The sequence below is a fragment of the Scardinius erythrophthalmus genome (genome assembly GCF_964197995.2).
Source record: "Scardinius erythrophthalmus genome assembly, chromosome: 15".
Classification (NCBI taxonomy): Eukaryota; Metazoa; Chordata; class Actinopteri; order Cypriniformes; family Leuciscidae; genus Scardinius; species Scardinius erythrophthalmus.
Window position 1 is genome coordinate 13,678,999 of NC_138235.1, and position 24,766 is coordinate 13,703,764.

The 24,766-nt window shown below is 38.7% G+C and overlaps 1 protein-coding gene across 4 annotated transcripts in view; it reads right to left on the minus strand.

Moving 5' to 3' along the window:
* The window catches only part of hdac7a (histone deacetylase 7a), a 93,161-nt gene that overhangs the window by 23,541 nt on the left and 44,854 nt on the right, over positions 1–24,766 (minus strand). For 3 of the 4 annotated variants that reach the window (XM_081387463.1, XM_081387462.1, XM_081387465.1), the window contains exons 3-12: positions 14,633–14,811; positions 14,017–14,104; positions 9,322–9,442; positions 9,127–9,230; positions 7,095–7,217; positions 5,999–6,108; positions 4,175–4,276; positions 2,665–2,827; positions 1,375–1,547; positions 112–294 (exon numbers count right to left, since the gene is read on the minus strand). In XM_081387463.1, the coding sequence (XP_081243589.1) occupies positions 112–294; positions 1,375–1,547; positions 2,665–2,827; positions 4,175–4,276; positions 5,999–6,108; positions 7,095–7,217; positions 9,127–9,230; positions 9,322–9,442; positions 14,017–14,104; positions 14,633–14,811 (1,346 nt within the window). The remainder of the gene's footprint in view (positions 1–111; positions 295–1,374; positions 1,548–2,664; positions 2,828–4,174; positions 4,277–5,998; positions 6,109–7,094; positions 7,218–9,126; positions 9,231–9,321; positions 9,443–14,016; positions 14,105–14,632; positions 14,812–24,766) is intronic. The other variant, XM_081387464.1, reaches the window with a different exon arrangement.

Sequence of the window (24,766 nt, forward strand, 5' to 3'; positions counted from 1 at the left end):
CAATTTTCTTCATTTTTTAATCTTTGGCTTCCGCCTCACCTGTAACATAAAATATCTTGCAATAACTTTTTGTTGTCCAACAGCGCTTGTGTGGCGTGCTCTGGTTCTGACCTGGTTGAGAATGAGTGTGTGCTGCAGGTTGATGTGCTCCTCCTGGTTCTCCATCTCTCGCTGTGACTCGGCCCTGATCCGGCCCTGATGGGCGTCCCCCGCTGACGGCCCCCCCTCCTCCGAGTCCATGTCCTCCGACGGGATCTGCCGCAGACGAGGCTTCTCGCTGGACTTCGACATGAGCTGGAGGACACACACATCCTTTTGATGTCATTTACTATAGTATGCTGTAGTATACTGTACTAAAATGCTGTATACTTCTTTTGGTAACACTTAACAATAAGGTTAAGGGCCCTATTTTAACAATCTAAGCGCATGATCTAAAGCGCACAGTGCAAGCTCACTTAGTGCGCGTCCGAATCCACTTTTGCTAGTTTCACGACGGGATAAATGGTCGGCGCTCCCGGCGCATGGCCTAAAAGGGTTGTCCCTATTCTCTTAATGAGTGAAGGGTGTGTTTTGGGCGTAACGTGCAATAAACAAATCAGAGTCTCATCTCCCATTCCCTTTAAAAGCCAGATGTGCTCGCACCATGGCGGATTCGCTATTTAAATAGCGGGATTTGTAAGCGGAAAGACTGAACGCTTCTTCAGAGAGGAAACGGATCTGCTCGTGCGTGAGGTTAAAGTTCCCAAGCAAACCATCTACGGGACAAGCCGGATTCTATCATATATGTATGTACAAAATAATAATCTTTTACATTATAATCCTTTTATTTTTTATATTTGGCATGTTTGTGTGCGGCTGTGCGTCCCTGTTTGTGTAATAAGCAGAGTGTGCACGTGCTGTGGACCGGCCTATAGGCGCATATTACTAAAGCGCTCTTTAAATAACAAAAAACATATTTTTTTGTTATTTAAAGTCTATTTCAGTTCCTCAAAATAGCAACGCGCCAACAATGCGCCTGAACACACCTCGTTTTCAGACCAGCCGCCAATGGACGAACAAATGGGCGCAAATGCATTTGCTATTTAAACAGCGTGGCTCAGGACGTGAAAATGATAACTGCGTCAGGCTGAAAATAGCAAAACACACTTGCATCGCGCCTGGCGACGCAATACGCTGGGTGTATGATGGGGCCCAAGGTCTTTAACATTAGTCAAGTACTTAATCTACTAACCTGAATCCTAACAGTCTACTAATACTCTAATAAGAGTTGACATGTAGGTGCAAAATAACTTATAGTTAGCAGAATGTCTCAAGTGGACAACTGAAATCAGTAAATAACTCCGATTTGAGTGAGACGTGTCTCGTGGTCAGTACCTTGCCCAGGTGCGTCTGCTGCTTGAGTCTCTCGAGGAGCTGAGCGCTGTGCTGGAGCAGGTGCGGGTGAAGGGCCCGGGGACTCTGGGGCAGCGGCTCCGAGCGCGTGCGGCTCAGAGGCTTATGAGGACCAGACGCGCTGAAATGCAGAGGAACCGGACCCAGACCTGGAACTGATCACAGGCAAGTCTGCTTACAATTTCAGCAGATGAAAGCATAATATTCAAGCTAGATGTCAAAATATCATGCCACAGATCACACGAAAGTAGAAAATAAACACATAAAACGATCCACGATGGCTTAAATATAACAATTTTAGCATATCATCATGAACTCTGTGAACACGGCGGTTGAATTATAAACACAAAAAATACAGATAAACAGTAATACGTTTATATTTTTGAGGTTGTATTTTGTTTTTTAAGCATTTTTTCATATGTAGGTTTTTGTTTACTTAAAAATAAGAAATAACAAAGATTATTAAAATCTGATTAATATAATAATCTATGAAAAATATTATTATAATATATACTAACATTCAAAAGTTTGGGGTTTGTAAGATTTTTTCATGGTTTTGACTGAAGTATCTTATGCTCACTAAAACTGCTTTAATACAGTAAATAAAGTAATATTGTAAAATATTATTACAATTTAAAATAACTGTTTTCTATGTGAATATATATTAACATAAACGAATTCCTGTGATCAAAGCTGAATCCCACTGGGGATTAATAAAGGAGTATCTATCTATCTATATATCTATCCATCTATCTACAGTATCTATCCATCTAGAAGATTTGATTTTCAAGAAACATTCATTATTATTATCAATGTTGAAAGCAGTTGTGCTGCTTCATATTTTTGTGGAAATACTTTTTCAGGATTCTTGGATAAATGGATCAAAAGAACAGTATGCATCTGAAATAGAAATCTTTTGTAACATTATAAATGTATTTATTGTCATATTTGACCAATTTAATGTATTCTTGCTGAATTAATGCATGTCCAGTGCTTGCTTGCTAATGCACACAAAAAAAAAAAAAAAAAGTAATGTCTCACTATCAATATAAATAATAATTATAAATATAAAATAAACCAATCTAAACAATATATATGTTTTTTAAATAACAAAAAAACCTTAGTCATTTATATTCTAAAAATATTTTGTAACTGGCATATTATTCCCAACAGCTCTTCCCTGTCATGTCAAGGAGTGACCACTAGATGGCGCACACATCAAGCTGATAGTTGTTGAGTGGTATTTCCTCAGGCTGATCCTGCAGATCTTACCGGTCAGCATCGGGGCGTGCACGAGTCCAGAGGGCTCCAGGATGAGGACGGGCTGCATGAGCTGTCCCGTCTGCTCTTCCACACCCAGAGGAACCAGCAGCGGAGAAGCGCCCGGTCCCACCGGCACACGACCCAGCTTCAGTGAACCCAACTCGCTCTCCGCCTGCAGACACACGGCCAGCGCTTTACAACATGATACTAGCTTTGAGTTCAGCCTCAAAACGGCGGATGAGGAACCAGAGTCAAACCAAAAATTATTCAGACACCAGATATATTTTTTATATTTTTTTACTAGTGGGTGTAGGACACTATAGTTCATTTATGTAACTGAGGATTGCAAAATAAAGTAAACTGTGACATATTAGACCTAAAAATACTTCATACAGTGACTACCAGTAACATTATTTTAACAAAAATGATTCAGACACTTTGACCTGACCATGTTTTGCTTCAGTGTTTTTTCTTTAATTGCTAATGCGACCTTTTTACACCACAGACTGAACAAAAATAAGCTTTGCTTGGTAATTGGTATTATCTAATTGTGTAGTTAAATTTAACAGCTGAAAGATATTCAACATAACTCGTCTGTGACACAATCTAACAGAAGGACGGACAAATCCAGTGAAATATCAACTGATTTGATCGTTCTTGTCATATTTTATTACCATTTTCTAAACTATAGTGAATAAACTGTGATAATGTGAGAAATGTTGAAGGCGTCTGAACAAATTTTGGTTTGACTGTATATTTAAAGACATTACAGTGGTTCTGAATGGGTCTCAGGTCTGTTCTTTTTTTTTTTTTACTAAAAAACTAAATGAAAATATGAACCAGAATACATTAAATATGAATTTCACATGGAGAATTTTTGGGTGCCAAGAGCATGGAACCATCAAAATGAAATTTCGCTCAATAAACAACTGTGGCACTGTTTTGTGTAAACACTTGATGTCGAAGCTAAATGCGTAAATTCATTACTTTTATATGGAAAGCAACACGTTCGTTACTTTTATTTCACTTGCTCTCATGTTAGTTGGCCGAGGCTCACGCTCATTTGTGGGCGATTTTAAAATTGAAAGTGCTGTTTTTAATGTTGACGTGAGTTTTCCCTGGCACTGTTAGCATGACAGCTAGCCTACACCCCTGTACAGATGTTGTGCAGTGTGCAGTGTTGACAGCTTAGTTGGTTATAATGGGAGCAATGTAGTTTTGTCATCGCATTGCAATTTTCAATCCGATCCAATATTGTTTCATATTCAACAAGGCTGGAATGCTATATTGACTTATAACCATCTAAGACCGAAATGATCCATATTCGAATCGTTTTATAAACAGAAAAGTAATGCATGTTATGTTTTTCAAACATGTAATTTGGGTATTAAATTCTTGTGAAAAAAGTGTGCTTGATTGTATTGAATGTGCACTTCAAATGTATATTCTGAATGAAATGAAAGGTGAAAGTCACACTTTCATGCTGGTTTCAGGGTTGAATGATGGGCGACTGCGATACCTTGGTGTTGGCGGGGAGGCCTAGCGTGATGGTGGGCAGACTGGACGGATTCTGCACTGTGAAGTGAGCGAGAGACCCGTCCTGTAACAGCAGCCTCTGAGCCTGAAACACACACACACACCGCAGGACAGGGATTAAACCGCTATCAGGGAGGAAAATAACACAAAATTAACTGATATTTCATGTTATCTACCATGTGATATATTATCTTTTAGACCCAGTGATGGACTTCTATAGACAGACACCATAGAGACCTGTCACACGCCTCAGGACACAAAGCTATCAGTATTTGATATGTTGGTTTTTATTATGAACAAAACAAACTAAAATCAGCTGTGAACACACTTAATGCAAACTCAAACACTTGGATCAGTGATTTCATTCAACCAGGAAGTAGACAGATTTGTATAATCTAACATATTTTTGTATTCAATTATTATTAAACATTTATAATACACATTTTTATATATTTGTTTTATAATATATATATATATATATATATTTAATGTATTCTAGGAAAGCATTATTCGTGCATATGTTTTATAATATATATTTTTTATTTTATTATATATTTTCACATGTATTGTAGTGATGCATTATTCATTCATATGTTTTATAATATAATTTATAATATATTTATTTATATATATTTTTACATTTATTGTAGCAAAGCATTATTCATCCATATAATGGTTTATAATATATATTTTTATATATTTATTTAATACATAATACATATACATGTATTATAGCAAAGCATTATTCATGCATATCATGTTTTATAATATGTTTATACATTTCTTTTATCGTATATTTTTTTATTTATTGTAGCAAACCATTATTCATGCATATCATGTTTTAGAATATATATTTTCACATATTTATTTCATCATATTTTTTTTTCAAAGCATTATTTCTGTATATAACATTCTATAATATAATTTTTTATATATTTATTTTATTTTATTTTTTTTATTGCAGCAAAGTATTCTTCGTGCATGTATAATATATATTTTTCTATATTTATTTTATGATATAATTTTAAAGCATAATTTGTGCATATAAATTACAGCTACCTTTATATTTGATGTTGATTTGTTTTATAATTATCAGCCATAAATGAAATTTCACTTGAAAATGTTTTTCAATTAATAAATGCAAATGAAGTATTGATGATACTTGGTTGAAAAATGCTGTCATAAAGCTAAAAAATTTCCATTGGGCAAATATCGTCCCCTAACAGAAAGTCTGCGTGCCGGTCTGTGTGTGTGATCAGCTCTTGCGTGCGAGCGGACCGGGGTTCCCGTGTGCGACCCATCAGAGACTCCTGCATTTATGCAAGCCTAAAAATGGAGGAGCGTGGAGTAATAAAGCGAGGAGGAGGCTGTGGATGAAAACGGGAGATTGGGTGTCCTGGCAGCTGCCTGCAGCTGTCCTTCTCCAGTGTCTTTGTTTAAAACATGTCATTATGCCAAAGGGGGGCGCAAACCTCCTGAAACAAGCCCTGTCGAGCACAAACAACTCCCACCACAGCAATATTAAAGAACTGTCCCATCATGCCTCGGTGTGCGTGGTGTGTGTGTGTGTGTGTGTGTGTGTGTGTGTGTGTGTGTGTGTTCGGCTGGGAGTTTGTCCTCTCTGCAACAGATTGTATTTTTGAAAAAAGGGAGAAGCTAACTTCACTTAAACTGACTGCATTATTACATAGTGAGTCATTTTCCATAATTGTCTGGATCTGCAATTGCATTACCAGGACGTCCCATTATAAGGGAGCCGAAGAGCACCTGAGAAGCTGTGCTGAGGAGTGTGTTTGGGGAGTGTTACCTCATGGCACAGGCTGGCGGCAGCGGGCAGCGCTCCGTTCTCGTTGGGCAGGCTGTCGTTCGGAGAGCTGCAGCCCGACACTGGGGTGCTACTGCTGCTGGGGGACGAGTCTGAGAGGAACACACACATGCGTTACAAGTTTCACTTCAGTCACTTTTTCAACTCTTCACACACTGAGCAGAACAGCAGTCTCAGGGCCAGAAAATTAGCATTAGAGGTCAATCCCATAAAAGCGTGATCTACTGACAATGAGCAAATCCAATGTCACGTCAAGCGCAAAATGGGTGAAAACATGCTTTTTGGGGCAGTAAATATTGGCACAAATACCAGTAAATTCACTACTGTGTACTTAATTCATTTAAAGTCCCCCTGTCGTCACCCATTTTATCCCTTAAAACTCATATTTGATTACCAATTTAAAAGTTTTTTCCTTCTTCATGGCTTAAAATAGCTTGAATGTAACTCGACACCCTTGCCTCATTTAGTAAATGCGGATCTATGAAATGCAAATGAGCCCCGCCTCCACTCACTCACAGCAGCTCAGAGATCCACTCATGTTGATCTGATTGGTTACAAGGTAGTTTGTGACGTCAGAAACACCAGCGATTTCAAAGCGTGTTTTTGAGACTGTCTTTGGTTCACTGCAGTTTTAAGGAGAAAACACTCAGCAATGCTGTCGACTTATGAATTTACACATGGTTTGTCTTAAAGCGTATTAAAAACACCACATATAAACAGCATTAAAACCTTGATTTTCACAACAGGGGGACTTTAAATACTCTTCACTCACATTTTGTATCTGAAAGGGAAACTCCTACAAACGCATATGAAATAAGGTCAGCTGCAAAACTGTGTTTGTTGGGTGAAAACCTTTATGGAAGAACGAGTTGATTGGAGACATGAATGAAGTGTTTTGGTAGTTTTAGTGAATTTTGAATGTGAAATGAACTACTGTGCCAAGCTGTGAGAACTGTGTGAAGAGTTGTGAATAAGTGACCTGAGTGTTGAGAAATATGTCCTGGTCCTGGTGAAGAAATATGAATATAACTATGCATGGATGTTACAGGTCTACATGAGAACAGGGTGGTCTAGTTACCCAGAGCATCAGGGCCGCGGTGCTTGACGGTGGGCGGCGCGCTCTCTTTGCGGGTCAGCGGACTCTTCCGGGTGTTCAGGTGCTTCTTTAACTTGTGCTTCACCTTCAGGTTGGGCTCTGACCCTGCGAACAAGAAAGAACCACAAAAAAAAAAAACAATAGCATTACCAAAAAGGATGTCAAACTTTGGGTTGTATAGTAGTCTGTCAACTAGCTCATCTGCTGTACTTCTGCAGGGTCAATTGTTAATTGTTTGTTCAATAAACATGATTTTTCTTTTACTTTGAGGGGCAATGTGTTGTCATCACTGCGCTGTTTAAAAGTAGCAATTCATGATGACAAATAACATCCCGGCGTCTACATGAGCATATACAGCACCATCAAATAAAGCTGCGCAACCACGACAAACAACCAGCAATGTGTTCACAGAAAACCTGTGGATTATAAAAATCTGCCTAGCAACACCTGAGATTTAAAGTAGATAGTTTGACAGTCGACGCAAATAAGACAAATAAGAAAATTTATCACGGGTCAGGTTGGGTAACTAGTTGCGCAACAACCGACTAGCGAGTACAGCATGCTATAGCTGCGTCAGTTAGCATCTGTATATCTCACGAAACGACTCAGGACTTTAATCGTGCGAGAACCAATGAGATTTCTACTGACACGTCAAGCAAGCACGTTTGAACTTTTGGTTTAGTATTTTTGATGTGCTCTATGTATGTGCGTTGATGAATGTTTATATGTGAACAAAAGCCTAAATTAAATCTTTTCATCATGTAAATGGATTGAGTCTCTTCAGAAGACTTGGATTAAACCGCTTGATTGATATGGATTACTTACGATCTCTTTATGGACTTTTTGAAGAGTCAGTTTTAGAGGGACAGACTTCATAAGCATAGGAACAGAAATCTTTCAGATTCCATAAGAAATATCTTTATTTGGGTGAACAGACCAACTTTAAGACCAACTAGTCCACGACTCATTCAAATGACCCACCAATTGGTTGATTTTCGATTTAGAGGTAGTTTTGCACATCCCTATCGACCTATAACTATTTATATGCAAATGTAGAATCTACTTCCTTTGATCAATGCTTTTGTTTGCTGGTTCAGAAAAGACAAAGGTTCCGAAATCTCTTCTCTACTTCCCACTAATTGTTTTAGTCATTTTAAAAACACATTTACACCATCAGCCTTAAGTTCTGGCAGAGGACATGTTGAAAACCGTAACTCCACAGCTGGACTTACTCAACTTCACCAGTAAATGACATTGTTCTGCACAGCATCTTGTGGTTATCATGTTAAATGTTTTACTATCGAGCACAAAGCGATCCTGACAGACGGGACCGAACTGATATGAAGTGGACATGTCAAGTGTTTGGAAACTCTCTCAAGGACTACTTGAAAGCTTCTGCAAAATGTTCTGTTCTACACTGAAAACTGAATGATAGTCACAATTTAACTTTAATATTTTCTAAAGAAAATGTGAGTGGTGTTTGCCAGTGGACGGTTGTTGTGATTGGTTGCCAGGTGATACTATGCGGTTACTAACGTGTTCTGAGGCCTGTTCACAACAAGACGAATATTTAGTGCAAAACTTTGGTGCGATAAACATTTTAATTACAGCTGATAATGCATCTGTAATCATGCGTTCGTGCACGCTATCAAATGGAGAATGGAGCATACGCTAGGCTAGATCATGCGTAAAAAAACAAGTATACTTTGGGTTTTACTGGACGTCCAGTCATAGTTATTATGACATAACGACCGGCTGACGGGGGTGTTCTCGTCTTTCAGAGGTAAATGAGAAGGCTAAGCAAGGCCTTGTTAACAGCCTGCAGGCAGAGTGAGGCGCTGGGAGTGTGTTTGATCAAGGCAGCGGCGCTGGAATGCTTCCACACACACACACACACACCTGCTGAACGACCAGCCCTGCCTCCTGCTCCCAGGTGTGATCTGTATGTAGATGGTGATGTCATGCTTTGATGAATGAGCTCTCATGTGTATGTGTAAGTTGGAGGGTGACGTACGTGCTCGTCTCAGGTTCGTCGGCTCGTCGGATCCTTCTATGAGAGTTGGTTTGGAGGAGGGCAGGAGCGGCTGTAGGGGAGCGCTGGGATCTGGAACCAACTCCCTGTCAGAACACAAAAGATGAAGATAAGCACATGGATCTGTGCACATGCGCACTTCAACAGCTGTGGGCGGCAACGAGAGTCGCTTCTAACCGGTAGGCCACCGATGCGGTGCTCAGGGGGTTGGAGTTCGTCCTCTCCAGGACCGCTTGCTTCTGTTTCTTCAGGATCACTTGCGCCAGTTTCTGCTTCACCAACGCACTGGCCACAGCACCTGTCAATCAATACAAACAGCCAATGAAATGACAATGTTTCACTCAATTGGTTTGAACATAGCTGCATTGCAAAAAAAAAAAGAAAAAAAAAAAGATTTTGAGTGTCAGACATTTCTTTATTAATTTGATTTGTTTTATTATTATTATTATTGAAATAATTTAGTTTAATACTTTTAGAGAGTTTATCCCTCAATCAATACAACCAGCCAATGAAATCATGCCAAACCACTTTTTTTTTTTGAAAAGCAGCAATGCAAAAAAAAAAAAGTCTGTTTATGAGTCTCAGGTATACTGTTTTAATTGCATTTTTATTTTTATTGTATACATTTTTTACAAGTCTTTATTTTATTCCATTAGTTAGTTAGTTAATTTTTAGTTAATTTTATGTAACTAAAGTAATACTATTTTAATCGAGTGTATTGCTTAATTTTATTTTAACTCTTTCTTTTAACTTTTTACTTTAAAAGTAATAATTAATTATAATAATAATTCATTACATTTATATAGCACTTTTCTTTGCATTAATTAATTAATTAATCTTGTTTTTATTGTCTTTTAGCATTTTATTTTTATTAATCTTGTTTTATTATTTTTAATTTTATTTTATTTCTTTATTCTATATTTTATTTTACTACATATTTTATTTAATATACAGTTTTTTAGTTTAGTTTATTGAGTTTAGTTGGCTCTGGACTAGGCCATTATTATTATTATATATTTTTTTAAAGAAGTCAAAACTAGTCACTGAACTGTTTTTAAAATGCCAGTTTTCTCCCACACAAAACTGCGAGCGCTGTTTCTGTGAGCGTGGTTCAGCTGTGTGTCCGAGGTTGCTCTGGGGTCGAGGGAAGGAAACTGTGTGTTGACTCAGTGCCTCCCTGTCCTTCCAGGGCGGCCACGTCATAGTGGCTCGGACCAATATGGTCAATATTGACACGGTTAATGTTTGCACAACTCAATTTAATTTTACTTCTCTGCAGCCACTTTTTCTGACAACAATCTTATCAACTGTGATAAAAGCCTCCAGGTGCAATGATTTATAATGAGCGAGAGACACCTGTGTGACGCCGACACACCTCTGACTGAGACCGACTGCAGGATATGCAGGATATGCAGAAACGTGTTTTGAGAGAGTAATTGATCGTAATAATACATTTGATTAGACTTTACAAGAACAGTTTTGGGTGTTACAACAAATCATTTTCTGCTTAATGCACAGATTATCAGCAAACCTGCTGTTAGTAGGTTTCACACTCCAGAAGTTGTTCAACTCTAACAGTGTACCGTGACTCAAAAGGAAAATGAATGCTCTCATTTAATGAAACATAAACAACAATAAAAGTGGTATTAATGTTTTGCCTGCGTGACGAAGCGCTGCAGCATGACACAGACTGGAGACTGTCATGATTACAATGGAGTAATTCTACCACACACACACACACACACACACACACACACGCAAACTCACACACACTCATATACAGATATTACTGACACACAGAAGGCAAAAGTGCAAAACTATCTATCCATCCATCCATCCATCCATCCATCCATTTGTCTATTCATCTATCTATCCATCCATCCATCCGTCTATTCGTCCATCCATCCATCCATCCATCCATCCGTCTATTCATCCATCCATCCATCCATCCGTCTATTCGTCCATCCATCCATCCATCCATCCATCCGTCTATTCATCTATCTATCTATCCATCCATCCATCCATCCGTCTATTCGTCCATCCATCCATCCATCCATCCATCCATCCATCCATCCATCCATTCGTCTATTCATCTATCCATCCATCCATCCATCCATCCATCCATCTGTCTATTTGTCTATTCATCCATCCATTATTCAGCTATCTATCTATCTATCTATCTATCTATCTATCTATCTATCTATCTATCTATCTATCTATCTATCTATCTATCTATCTATCTATCTATCTATCTATCTATCCGTTTGTCTGTCTCTCTTTCTGTCTATCTATTTCTCCTCCTGTCTGTCTATACATCCCTCCATCCATGAGGAGTCCATCCATCCATCTGCCATAGTAATATTTAATTTAGGGTCACTAAACCCTAAAACAACTTTTTTTAGTTAATGATCTGTAAGACTGGGGCTTTATTAGTGCGGGTCATTGATTCGAGTAAATGTTTTGACATTTGGGTATAAAGTATTTAAATTCTACAATATATGCTGTAAAAACGTCTTGAGTTGAACGGTGGCCACTGCAGTTGAATTTTCCTATTGGAAGTTGTTTCCCCGCGTGACGTAAGCCGGCTCTGCCAACGGCTCACTACCCACCATAGACAGTAAAAGAAATGGTCACAGCGACCCCATAGACTTCGACGGAGACCAGTGAAGTCAATCAGATGCACTCTCTTCCTGATGGCTGAGCGAACTGCGCAGACTCACACTGAGCTGGACGACGTAGATGTGACGTGAGCAACCCGTCTGTCTTCTAGTAGCTGTGCCAAGAGCAATCTCAATCATTCCCTTCCGAATCTTGTGTGTGAAGCGTGAGTAGGAGCTGTCCATGAGCTAGGAGCAGGGGCAACTTTTGACTATTCTTGACTCTATCGGACTTTATGCCTCCACGTCCCCCCAATTGCCCGTGAGCTTCTCCTCCTGTCTATACAGTAATCTCTCTACTGTGCGACAGAGAGTCGCGTGGTTATGATGAGTATTTTTACAAAAACTGCATCTACGGGGCCATGACGTAAGATACAAGGTAATGGAGCCTTTTATACATTGTCATGTTTCTTTAGAAATAAACAATGGACAAATAGAGTCTTTAAACGCCTCATATGTAAAGTTATTCGCTGTCAAAGTGACGCCAAAATGAATGGGAGTCAATGTGCCAACAGCAGGAGATGGCTTATTAGCCAATGGATGCCCCCATAGAAGGTACGCTTTCTGGATGCTGGATTACCCCCTTGCTACCCATATGTGACCCTATGTGTCAATCAATCCGTCACTGCGGATCTCAGGTGCCGTATGCCGATCTCACCATGGTACTGTATGGTCTGCTCTGGTACTGTATCGTATGGTCTGGTATGATATGGTAATGGTATGTTATGATCTAGTACTGTATGGCATGGTCTGGTACTGTATGGTCTGGTATGGTCTGGTACTGGATGGCATGGTCTGGTATGATCTGGTATGGTATGTTATGATCTGGTACTGGATGGCATGGTCTGGTATGATCTGGTATGGTATGTTATGATCTGGTACTGTATGGCATGGTCTGGTACTGTATGGTCTGGTATGGTATGTTATGATCTGGTACTGGATGGTCTGGTATGATCTGGTACTGGATGGCATGGTCTGGTATGTGATGGTATGGTATGTTATGATCTGGTACTGTATGGCATGGTCTGGTACTGTATGATCTGGTATGGTATGTTATGATCTGGTACTGTATGGTCTGGTATGGTATGTTATGATCTGGTACTGGATGGTCTGGTATGATCTGGTACTGGATGGCATGGTCTGGTATGTGATGGTATGGTATGTTATGATCTGGTACTGTATGGCATGGTCTGGTACTGTATGGTCTGGTATGGTATGTTATGATCTGGTACTGTATGGCATGGTCTGGTACTGTATGATCTGGTATGGTATGTTATGATCTGGTACTGGATGGCATGGTCTGGTACTGTATGATCTGGTATGGTATGTTATGATCTGGTACTGTATGGCATGGTCTGGTACTGTATGGTCTGGTATGATCTGGTACTGGATGGCATGGACTGGTATGGTCTGGCACTGGATGGTATCGCACGATCTGTAATTGCTGTAACTGGCAGGTCACCAGCAGCAGTGTGACAGTAAATCACCTTTATAGAACAACAGGGTTCCCATGTTCAGAGGAGACGAAACTCCTCCCATGTGTTTTCAACCACAAAGTTTTGTTTTTACTCTCAGAGCCATTTCCTGAAGCAGCCGTGACCCTGTTTCAGTTGAGGTATTATTAAAGAGGGCAATGGCGTAACATAATACAGCATTTCTCAGTGACTTTGATACATTTCTCAAATCAAAACTGAATATCTCAAAACTGTTTGTTTAACCTCCACATCATCTAGTCACTTGCCATTCACCATTGTTTGGTACATTCCATTCATGTGATTGATATGTACAATTGTCTGCTTTTTCCCACATTACCAATTGCTTATGTCACGTTGATCAAATTATATCATACCGGTTCTCTTTTGAAGAGTCTTATCCCTCCAGGCATCTAGGCATTAGTGGCTGAACACAAGCTACATGTGCACTGTACCTCTTCGATGCTTCTTAGCTGATGGACTGTGACAAACTAAACACTTTCTTGAGGCTAAAGATGCACATAAGTCACATTTGAGTGATCAATAGTCTAAGTGCTTCATTTTAAAGGCATCTCATTCATGAAATGACATGAACTTCAAAAACTCATAGTGAAAAACAGAAACACTTTATATCATACTAATCAACATAACTCCAACACTAGCCTAGCATAATATGTGTAGTCTCACTGTTATAAAGCAGTGTTGCTAAGTAAGTACACAGTAAGTCTGTGAGTGTCACTCACTCTGTTGACTCTTGTCCTTGTGTTTGAGTTGCTGTAGCTGCTGTTTCGCTTGTTCCTGGTCTCGTAGATGCTGCTCCATATTATACTGCTACAAAAAGAGAGTAACATCATAATTATACATAACAATGCTAAGTAACTAGCTTATCAAGTTAATTAAGTGCCCAGTAAGTATATACACTTGGTCAAATTAGAGTACTTCATATCTTTGTACATGAATTGTCAATAGTTTCAGCTACTATCTATACAGAAATTAATTCTGTTTTCTGTTTTGTGAAAAAGGTACAAGAGTAAATATTTTAGAAAGCATCATATTCTGTTTTAAAGGGTAACATTTATGCTTTTTACATGTTCAACTTTCTTTAGTGTGCAGTATAATGTTGCTGTTTACCATGAAAAAGGTCTGCAAAGTAACAAAGTCCCTCCAGCCCTAACTTGAAATGACTGGTTGATGATAATTATGTTCCAGCACCAACAAGAATGTCGATTGTGACAGGAATGTGTGATATTAGGCTAAATCACATTAAGGGAGGCGCTATTTAAATCAGTGTATGACTGGATTTAACTGAAGGCATTGTACGGCAGTGGTCTCAGGTATCTTGTGTCACATGTACTGTACCTGTATATGCTGCAGCTGCGACTGGCTGTACTGGGAACAGTGCTGCGCACTGAAGGGGCCGATCAGCAGAGGGGGGTGCAGAGGGGACAGGAAGGCCGTGTCCGAACCTGGACGCACCAGACGCTCGCCTACACGCAGGTCCATGGGGACGGGGCCCGTGGGAGGAGACAGTGACTCTTCTGGATGGACAGAAACACACACACACACACACATTTATTATAATAACATTTTTAAAAACGTACTATTATGACGAAAGACCTACATGAAAAGGAGAAACGTAAGATAAATATTGTTAAAATTTAAAATAAGTATGTTGTAAAATGATATTTATTCCTGTGATCAAAGCTGAATTTTCAGCATCATTACTCCAGTGTCACATGATCCTCCAGAAATCATTCTGATATGATGATTTGATGATCAAGAAACATTTCTGGTTATTATCGTATTAGTGTTGAAAATATTTGTGCAGATTAATATTTTTGTGAAAACTGAACGATTTTTCACGATACTTTGGTGAATAGAAAGTTCAAAAGAACAGTATTTACATAAAACAGACTCTTTTGGAAACATTGTAAATCTCTTTATTGTCAGTATAAGTATATTTTAGGATGCTTATTATTTGCGTTGTGACAATATTTTCATGACAGTTAAGCACATCAACAAAATTCTCATTACCATTATTTTGCTTTTAGTTTTTTATACTTTTTTAATATGCGTGTCTTCTAATTCACCTCAATTCTCATTCGGTTATTTTAATATTTTTGTGACATTAAGGCAAAACAAAATAAAATAACACAAATATATTTATCAGTAATACAATGGTTTAATGTTCTGTTTAAATGATCATAAAAAAAATGTCACATAATGCAAACATGCTAATGTTTTTAAAACAGGCCTCTTTTTTGTAAAATGTTTTTCACAGATTTCATAAAATGTAAAATATCAATACAGTTATTGAGGTCATCGCATCATAACTAGCCCCCATCACCCTCCATCATTTTGATTTAATAATAATAATAGTAATAATAATAATTCATGCTCTATCAAAACAATGACAGGACATTTCCATTGGTGGGAAAGGGAAGAAGATGAAAATGCAGAAAAAGAGAAGAGAAGAGAGAGAGAGAGAGAGAGAGAGAGAGAGAGAGAGAGAGAGAGAGAGAGAGAGAGAGAGAGAGAGAGAGAGAGAGAGAGAGAGAGAGAGAGAGAGAGAGAGAGAGAGAGAGAGAGAGAGAGAGAGAGAGAGAGAGAGAGAGAGAGAGAGAGAGAGAGAGAGAGATATGTATGATGTATGATATATGTATGATATATGTGTGTGTATTAGTGCGAGTGCATGTTCCCCTTACGGCTCATTCCACAGAGATAAAAAGTCGGCCTGATTTCCATAACTTTTGCATGCAGCTTTAAGAATATTTGCATGGTACCAGTGACTCAATGGGATGCAATGCCTCACCCTCACCCTTACAGCGAGCAGACAGGAAAATCACAAACACACTCACAAAAACCATCCGTGTGCATGTAGGTTGCTGCATATCTGGGCTACCACAGCACTGATGTCACTCATGCAGCTCTGGCATCTCGCCCAGGTAAAACCAGAGCACGTTTATGAATGCGCTCGACAGGTTTCTGATCTGAAGTGTTAAACAAGCACTTCAGCCATAGTGTTTTCAGTATTTCCTAACTCTTTCCCACTTATTTCCACACCCGCAAGATCTTGTGCCTCAGAAATTGTGACTCATGGCTTTTTTCCGCCCCATAGCACATTTACTATTGTGTTTCTGTGTGTGAATTGTGACTGCTTTGTCACCTTTATTCTGACACAAATCTCTGAACAAAAAGGCTTTCTACAGCAGACCAATGAGCAGCGTGGAAAATGACTCACGAATGACTTCAACCGGTGAGGAACAATATGTACCTCTGAGCTGCTGTGTTATGCAAGAGGAGGAATCCGAGAAACATAATAAGAAATGTGATCAGAACAGAAGACTTGGAAACGTTATTTGGCATTTTTTAATTATCGCATGTGAGTTTTTCTGTTTGGCTGACGAGACGGAAGCAGGACTTTAATTTTGACAGCACAGTTTGTAGTCCTTGATAACTATGATGCTCTATTGGTGCGTTCAAGTCATATAAAAAAAAAAGATTGTATTTAAGAGTTGAATGCACATGAACGCCACCACAAAGTTGTAAATACGACTGGGAAGCTCAGGATTTTATTTAATCCCCGATGTTTACGCGTTTGAGGCGTGCCAGTGAGAAACGTGGCGGAATATTTATAGTTCTTAATTTTCAGGAAGTAGAGTTTAAAACTCTTGCTGTATTTTTGTGTTGGTAATAAAGAGAAGGTACACTGCCATCTTGTTCTTATGAAGTATATATACATATATATATATATATATATATAGCCTACACACACATACATATATATATATATATATATATTTATATATATATAGCCTACACACACACACACACACACACACACACACACACACATGTATATATACATATATATATATATATATATATATATAGTATAATGTTCCATCTACCACCCTGCTCTCTAAGATATCGGCACCAGCCATACAAAAAAACAATATCAGTTTACTACTAGTTAAGACGAGAAAACAGGAGTGCCGTGAGAACGGCCAGAAGTGACCCGCTGGAGTTGTTTACATGAGGAGGGATGTCCTGACATGTTCTGACACAGTCCAGGATCTCCTCAGCCCCTTTTTAGGATCTTGAAATGGAGAAGAGGAACAACTTGGCACCGCAGCCCTGGATGCCAAACATGTTTTGGGTTCTTGCTTCCCTGAGCTCTCGACATATTCCCACCCAGACGTGTACAAGATCCGCAGAGCTCTACTGTATTCCAGGAAATAACACGACTCCCACATTTTTCCCCCCTCAGCATTCCCTTCCCTGATAACAGAACATTTTCTATATTCCACCCTGGATTATTCCAGCTTTCAGCATTGCATGGCATTTGGAGAAATGACCTGTCGGCCCAACGCTGACAGATCCAGGAAAGGAACTCAAACTCCCAGAGGGAAATGAGAGAGAATTGAGCAATATGGTGTTTTCCGACCTTTAGAGTGCTACGGATATAAATATTCTTACAAAAAAAGTACTGTGCGACTTTCATGGTACTCTTTGAAGCAATACTATAGTATATGAATATGGTAATCATTCAGTAGCAAATACCTGTTATGGTCATTTATAGTACAATATATACAGTTCAATCATGACAATTCTCGGAAGTGAATTAAACAGCATTTATTGATAAGAATGGAATGTACAAAGGCGTTGTCTTGGCGGACTAGATCTGCTACGCTGCTGCTGCTGGCATGAGTGAAGGCTACTGTCAAAACATGCACATAAATACAGGGAATAGCATACAAGCTGCTGCAAGGAAAGCAGGGAGAATCCCAGAGCAGATCTAGGCAGGTGGTGCTGGGGAAGGTGGAGGGCTGGGATAAATCACATGCAGCGCTGCATTGAGTTGAGCCAGTTCAGGATGGAAATAAATAGGTTACGTAGATAGAACAAACAGGGGTGTGTTTCCCAAAGCCAACTATGGTCGCAAGTTCCGTCGTTACCTATAGAGTTCAATGGAAACTGCGATCATAGTCGGCCAACGATGCTTTTGGGAAGCGCGCCACTGATCGATTGGCCAATTCAGCTGTTTGGAAGAGTTTCATGACTGAACTATGTATGTAACATAAATAATGCAGGAACAAACGTGTGTGTGTTGAGGCAAGTGGTGTGTGTATGTGTGTTTGTGTGCAAACATTTTTTGGTACTCCTACACAGAAAGCCAAACAATAGTATCTGAGCCAACTCAACAGAAACAGGCAGATACACTAATAGAAGTGACAGACAAGCAGATGTGCAATGGAATGCACACAAAAATGTGTGTGTGTGTGTGTGTGCGTGTGTGTGAGGGACATCTTCCTTGAAAGCTGTGCGACTGTGCGTCTGCAGGAAAATATGTGTAAGTATGAATCTGCTTCTAAGGAAACTGTGAGTTGGTGAACATCAAGCGTAGACTGACACAAGCGTAAGACTGACTGCAAACGAAACTGGTGGTCAAACGATTACTTTAAAAAAGTTAACTCTGAAACACATACTTGAGTTTATGCGTCAATATAGTTTGGGGTCAGAAAGAGTTTTTTTTTTTTAATGAATATGTTTATTCAGCAACAATACGATAAATTGATCAAAAATGACAGTAAAGACATTTATAATGATTTCTATTTCAAATAAATGCTGTTCTTTTTATAAATTTCTATGCATCATAGAATTCCTTTAGCATTAAATCATCATATTAGACTGATTTCTGAAGGATCGTGTGACAGCTCAAGAGTTCAGCTTTGATCATAGGAATAAATAACATTTTAAAAAATGTTCAAATAGAAAAAAAAGAAATTAGTTTGTATTTTTGATCAAATACAAACAGCATTGGAGAACATAAGAGACTTCTTTCAAAAACATCAGAAATCTTACCGATCTCAAGCAGTGTACCATGGTAATGCGATTCAGTATTCTCTGAAACATCTTGGAATAATAAAGTACCATGGTATTAAAGGACCATAGCAGTGTAAGGGTAATAGCTGGAAATTTCTTGAAATAAAAGCAGGTCTCTATGATATTCTGGTCTCTGTATACGGCTCGTGTCTCTCAAAGGGCATTCTTTTTATCGGTTTTATTATCTAACAGGTGAAAATTGTAAATCTGATAGTTTCTAAAGGAATAAGTCACGTCGTATGCGCAATAGTAATACTAATAGTGATATCAGTAACTGTGGTACTCCAAAATAACTATTTTTAGATCAAGGCACCATTTAAACTATGATGTAGGACACTTGATGCACACTATCTGACTGTACTTGATAACTTCCTGTAGTTGCCAACTCATTATGCAGTGAGGAAGAAACGCTGGCACATCAGATAATTTTAGGTTTTTGAGTGATATCTCACTAGTTCATGCAATGTATGCAGAGCATAAAGTGTGAAGGAGCTGTTGCCACTCTTAAATAGTTTTTCAGCGGTTCTCTTCAGCATCATTATATTAGATAATCTCTTTGCTTGTTTACTGTACAGGCTTCTTGGATTGATTATAGAGAACTTTGACCGTTAATGACGTTCTAGATGTTACATTATTAGTTCTTCAGTTCAATGCATTGTTTGGGTTGATTAAACAAGTTTTCTAAAGAACTAGCTCTTAAAAGTCCTTGCCTAAAGTTCTGTGTTGAACTGAAAAATGGTGTTTGCCTGTGCAAAACATGCCACTATGATGCCAGGGTGTTGTCAGGCAGTTGCTAAGGTGTTTAAAGTGCATAACTGAGCTAGGCAGTTGCTATGAGAGATCACTAGGTGGTTATTTACTGGCTCAAGTCAAAAGAGCAAACCCAGTCTGGCTCATGTTCCTTTTCAATGCAAGTCTCCTGGATTTTGACCAGGCTCTCCTCAAAAGAAATGGTGTAAGACAAGTAATAAATGGTGTACTGTCACAGCAGTGACTGTCAGACATTTATTTCCGACAGAAAAAACACGAGTTCCAGTGTGTAACACACTCCCACTTCCAGCCCTCTCACACCCCGACCTGTTCGACCAGCACAACCAGTTTAAAAGGCCTCTCTCTCAACACGCACTGTGTGTGTGTGTGTGTGTGTGTGTGTGTGTGTGCTGTTATAATCAGATGCTGACTAACTTCAGTACCTCTATGGACCATAAATGATACTTACAGGTGAAATCAAGTGTGACTTACTGTATAGAGGAACTCAATCTCGTAATCACACATCAATCAATGGCTTCTGTTCTTCTCTCGATTCCTGTCTTCGCCTCTTTACTTGTTCTTTGAATTTAAAAGCATGACTAAATGACTCATTAATACGGCATAAATTTAGAATGATCTTATATAGGCAATGAAGATGAATTCATTATTCACCTTTCATTTAATAAAGTTCTCTTTTAGTCCGTAAATAGTCCCCAAAATGAGACCGGCCTCAATGGGATATGGAAAACCCTTACAATGTGGAAACCATAGTTTCTGCCAAAATAACAAAATTCAACAAAATTATTGTAACATGGTACCACAATGAAATAAAAAAAACAATGAATAATGTTTTTTTAAAGTAGATACAGCACCGTGCCATAACCAGGCGCAATGTGATAAAAGGATAAAAGTCAGTCCAAATATGATAATCTGTGTATCCCACTGGAATCCAATCTAAAATGACTGACTGTCCACACTGTGTATCGTAACTGGTCAGATCTGATTTGTGTATCAATGCCGCTCTTTAATTTCCAGAATATCTGCATTGGCTTCTATGGGAATGACGTTGTGTTGGAATGCATGCGCCAAACACATGGAGGGGTCTGCAGTGCAGATGTTGTATTATTTGACCATGTGTAGCCGTAACGTCTCCGTTATAGCGTCATTTTATGCTCATACACACTTTGCAACAACACAACCTTGTAACAACACAACCACAATGACAACGTCTGACATTTACGCATTACACGGCATGAGAAAGTGACATAAACCACAAGAAATCCCATCAGAGCGGTCAGACTGAAACGGGTTCCCAGAAATGAATGATTTCAAACCAGAAATAAATGAATCTAAAAATCGCATTTCCATATAAGCTGCGAATGCTCTGCATACCCATGACTTACGAATAAATTGCTATAAATGAACACTATAAATATTACACCTGCCTGCCTGTCTAACTCTGAACGCGCTGATGACGTGTGATGTCTGTAAATACAGGCAGGTAGGACATCAAGCCATAGCATTCGGACCGTATGTATGATTGGACGAACATTTCGTGGTCCTAAGACTTCCAGAGAAGATATATGTACACATGTTTTAATATTTAGACCACTTCTATTATTGATTACTGTCAGGATGTGAAGAGAGTTTCAACCAGAATAACAAAAACATCACAGTCGTTATTATAGTCCTCGTCTTTGGTGTGAACGGCCCTTTAGCCTGATTTTGGGAAAGTGGGATAATGTTGGCTTGTCAGTCAGTGCTGCTGAGACACCACTTGACCTTCATGTACGAGTCCAGTCCAAGAACACCAGCTGCACGGTCAGGACGAGTGTGAGCTACACAACAACACACACACACACTGCTGTTGGCCAGCGATGTCGCCTGAGTCACAGCAGAATGGGAAATGGAGAACAATAGGAGGCAAGCTGTCGCTGTAAATCTGGGAGCCTAGAAAAAGAGCCGGTTTGTGTGTTTGTGAGTGTGTGTGCTGATCTGAAAATAACACCAGCCAGCAAAACAGGAAGTGCAGAACGAGTGACATCTGCTTGTACGGGGTCAAACCCCCCCGCCGTGAGATGTTGATGTTAGGCTGCGTAATTGGCATGTATTCTGGTGTGCTTCTTTTTTAGCTCCGATCATTTCAATGCCCACTTTTGTTTGTTCTGCTCATCTGACAGCAGAGGAGGGGTGAAATGAGCTACGAACTTCCTCGGGGCAGGCAAGAGTTCAAGAAGAGAGGGATTTTCTCTTGAAACGAGGAGAACGTTGGATTCTTGAAGGGTCTGATTTGATATGGTAATTGACATGGTTTCATAGAAGTGAAAGTGGTCATCGTTTGATGTGTGTGTGTTGGCTAGTTCATCCATGGCATCAGTTTTGTGTGTGAAAGGGTTGTGGTTTGTGTGTGTGTGTGTGTGTATGTCTAAAACCTTACGAAAAACCTGACCTGTCAGAGCATTGTGCGAGTGTGTGCACTTCAAAGAGATTGAAAACAAGCTCTGACTGCCATGTAGTCTATCATCAGCCTTAGGAGTGTGTTGAGTGACCACACACACACACACACACACACACACACACACAGCTGAGTTATGGGCCTCTAGAGATATCTACAAAGCTTTCAGGTTGTATGTTCATTATCAGTGGAGATTAAACTCCAAGTGTTCCTTCTTCAATAAACTGCACACTGATGACTTGCAGCCAACATGGCATTTAAATCTCATTTAAAGGACTAATATGAGTTGATCAGTTCAACTTTAATTACTCAAATGCTTATTTAGCTATAAGAAAATGCTGGTTAACCAGCAGCCAGTAAGTAAAATTGTGTGGTAGTAATGACTCTTGACTTCATTTGATTTTAAAATGAGCAGTAACCAACAATCATGAAAAAATATTGTTAACGCTTATATTATAATGCATTACATAAACATATTTTCAATGCATTGCTTATACCTTGTAATGCACATTATTATGCATTTTAAGGTCATAAAATATATTTGTAACCACAATTACAAAATACTCATCTGTTCATTGTTCAACAAACAATTTCAAATGTAAGGAATCTGCAAATATTATAAAGCATTTTAACTTTGGTTCCAATTTTCTATGAAAAGATATAATGCATTACAACGAACATTGAATACATTTATATTATAAGTTTGTATTATACATAAAGGCCTTAAGTAAAGTGTAACCAATATATTTACTGTAATTCAAGGAGGAAATCAAGTGTTTAGCGTTAAACTGTCTGTAAAATGGGGGATATTATTTATAATTATTTATATATACACTATTATACTATACTGCTAAACTCATTATAATGATTTTTTAACATTTCTATTAATCTTTATTTTATGTTTATTTCAGTTGTATTTCGCTTTAACTTCTTTTATTTCAGTTAGTTGTGTAGGCAAAATTACTATTACTACTTTTCATGTAAATTTTTTAAGTTAAAATTTTTCATGCAATGTTTTATTTCATTTCATTAATGAAAACAATATCAGTCTTAGTTTTAGATTAAAATACAACACTGTTGAAAACTTGTTTAAAATATCATTATTTTCAAATTAATTTTTTACAATAATTTTTTTAATAACCCCAGACAACCATGTTGTTGACCTGTTCCTCAGTCTGGAAAAGTGTTAAATTGGCTTTTAGCAGCAGGGATATGAGGCTTGTTTTACACACATATTTCAGGAAAATGTGTGTAATTACAGTATATTGTAATTTGGTGTTACATGCACATGAATCACAAGACAGTTGTTTATCAATGAAATATAAAAAAAGTGTAAAACCAAGTTACAACATTAGAAACAACAACGCAAATGTATTATTTTTAAGAAATGATGCTTAGATAATGTAAGTGCTTTATTTTTACAAAATAATCAACAGCATTATTGTCTGAGGTAACAGTTTGTGGGTCACAGATGACAACTTGAGTGTTTAACACAGAATATTTCTTGACTAAACTGCCTGAGAAAAGTGCCTGTGAGTGTCTATTCTCATGTCATTGCTCTGACCTCTGTTATGCCATCCAGATCTCCTCAGATCCCGGAGATGAAAGCTCTCTCAGTGTGTGTGTGTGTGTGTGTGTGTGTGTGTGTGTGTGTGTGTTTGGAGGTTCAGAGAGAGCTGGGGGGTATGGGAGTGGGGAGCTGATCTGAAAACCTGACACTCCTGAGAAAGTAACTCAAGAGGCCTCCGGTCAGCCGCCAATGGAGCAAGAACCGTCCGAGAGGGCAAACGAGGGTGTGTGTTAGTTTATGCGCAATGAAGTTCATTTATTAGTTGGCAGAGTTGGGTCTTTGTTGTGTTGAACTACACCACTGGTTACTGAACTGAGATGCTATTTTAGATTTGTTTACACACACACACGTTTGGCAACTGGATGCCCTCCATGAAACTGATTTGCTTAATCGCCGGTCTGTTTATAGTAACACATGGTAAGATGCATTTAAAATGTTTGGACTGCAATGGAAATGTGTGTCGGGAATTCAGACTCTCGCATGACCTCACCTTACAATAAATTATCATTCAAGATCAAGTTTGTGTCATTAAACCTCGTCTACTACTGTATAATTCACCATACTTTAGGTGTGTCCTGACAGTAGTCAGTCTGAAAGAGAAAACTGACAGTAAACATAAAGACTTTAAGCTAATGTTCACTATAGCACCACTTGGGCAAATGTAATGCATGCTTGTATTGCATTATGAGCTCCATCCTGACCGATTTCGTAATGCAATGAACATATTGAGCTTGAGGAGCTATAGATGTGCAATGCCGGGTTCAGACTACATGATTTAAGCCCGGGTTTGGCACAATCCATTTGATGTAGGGTGTCGTGGATATTCGTAAAC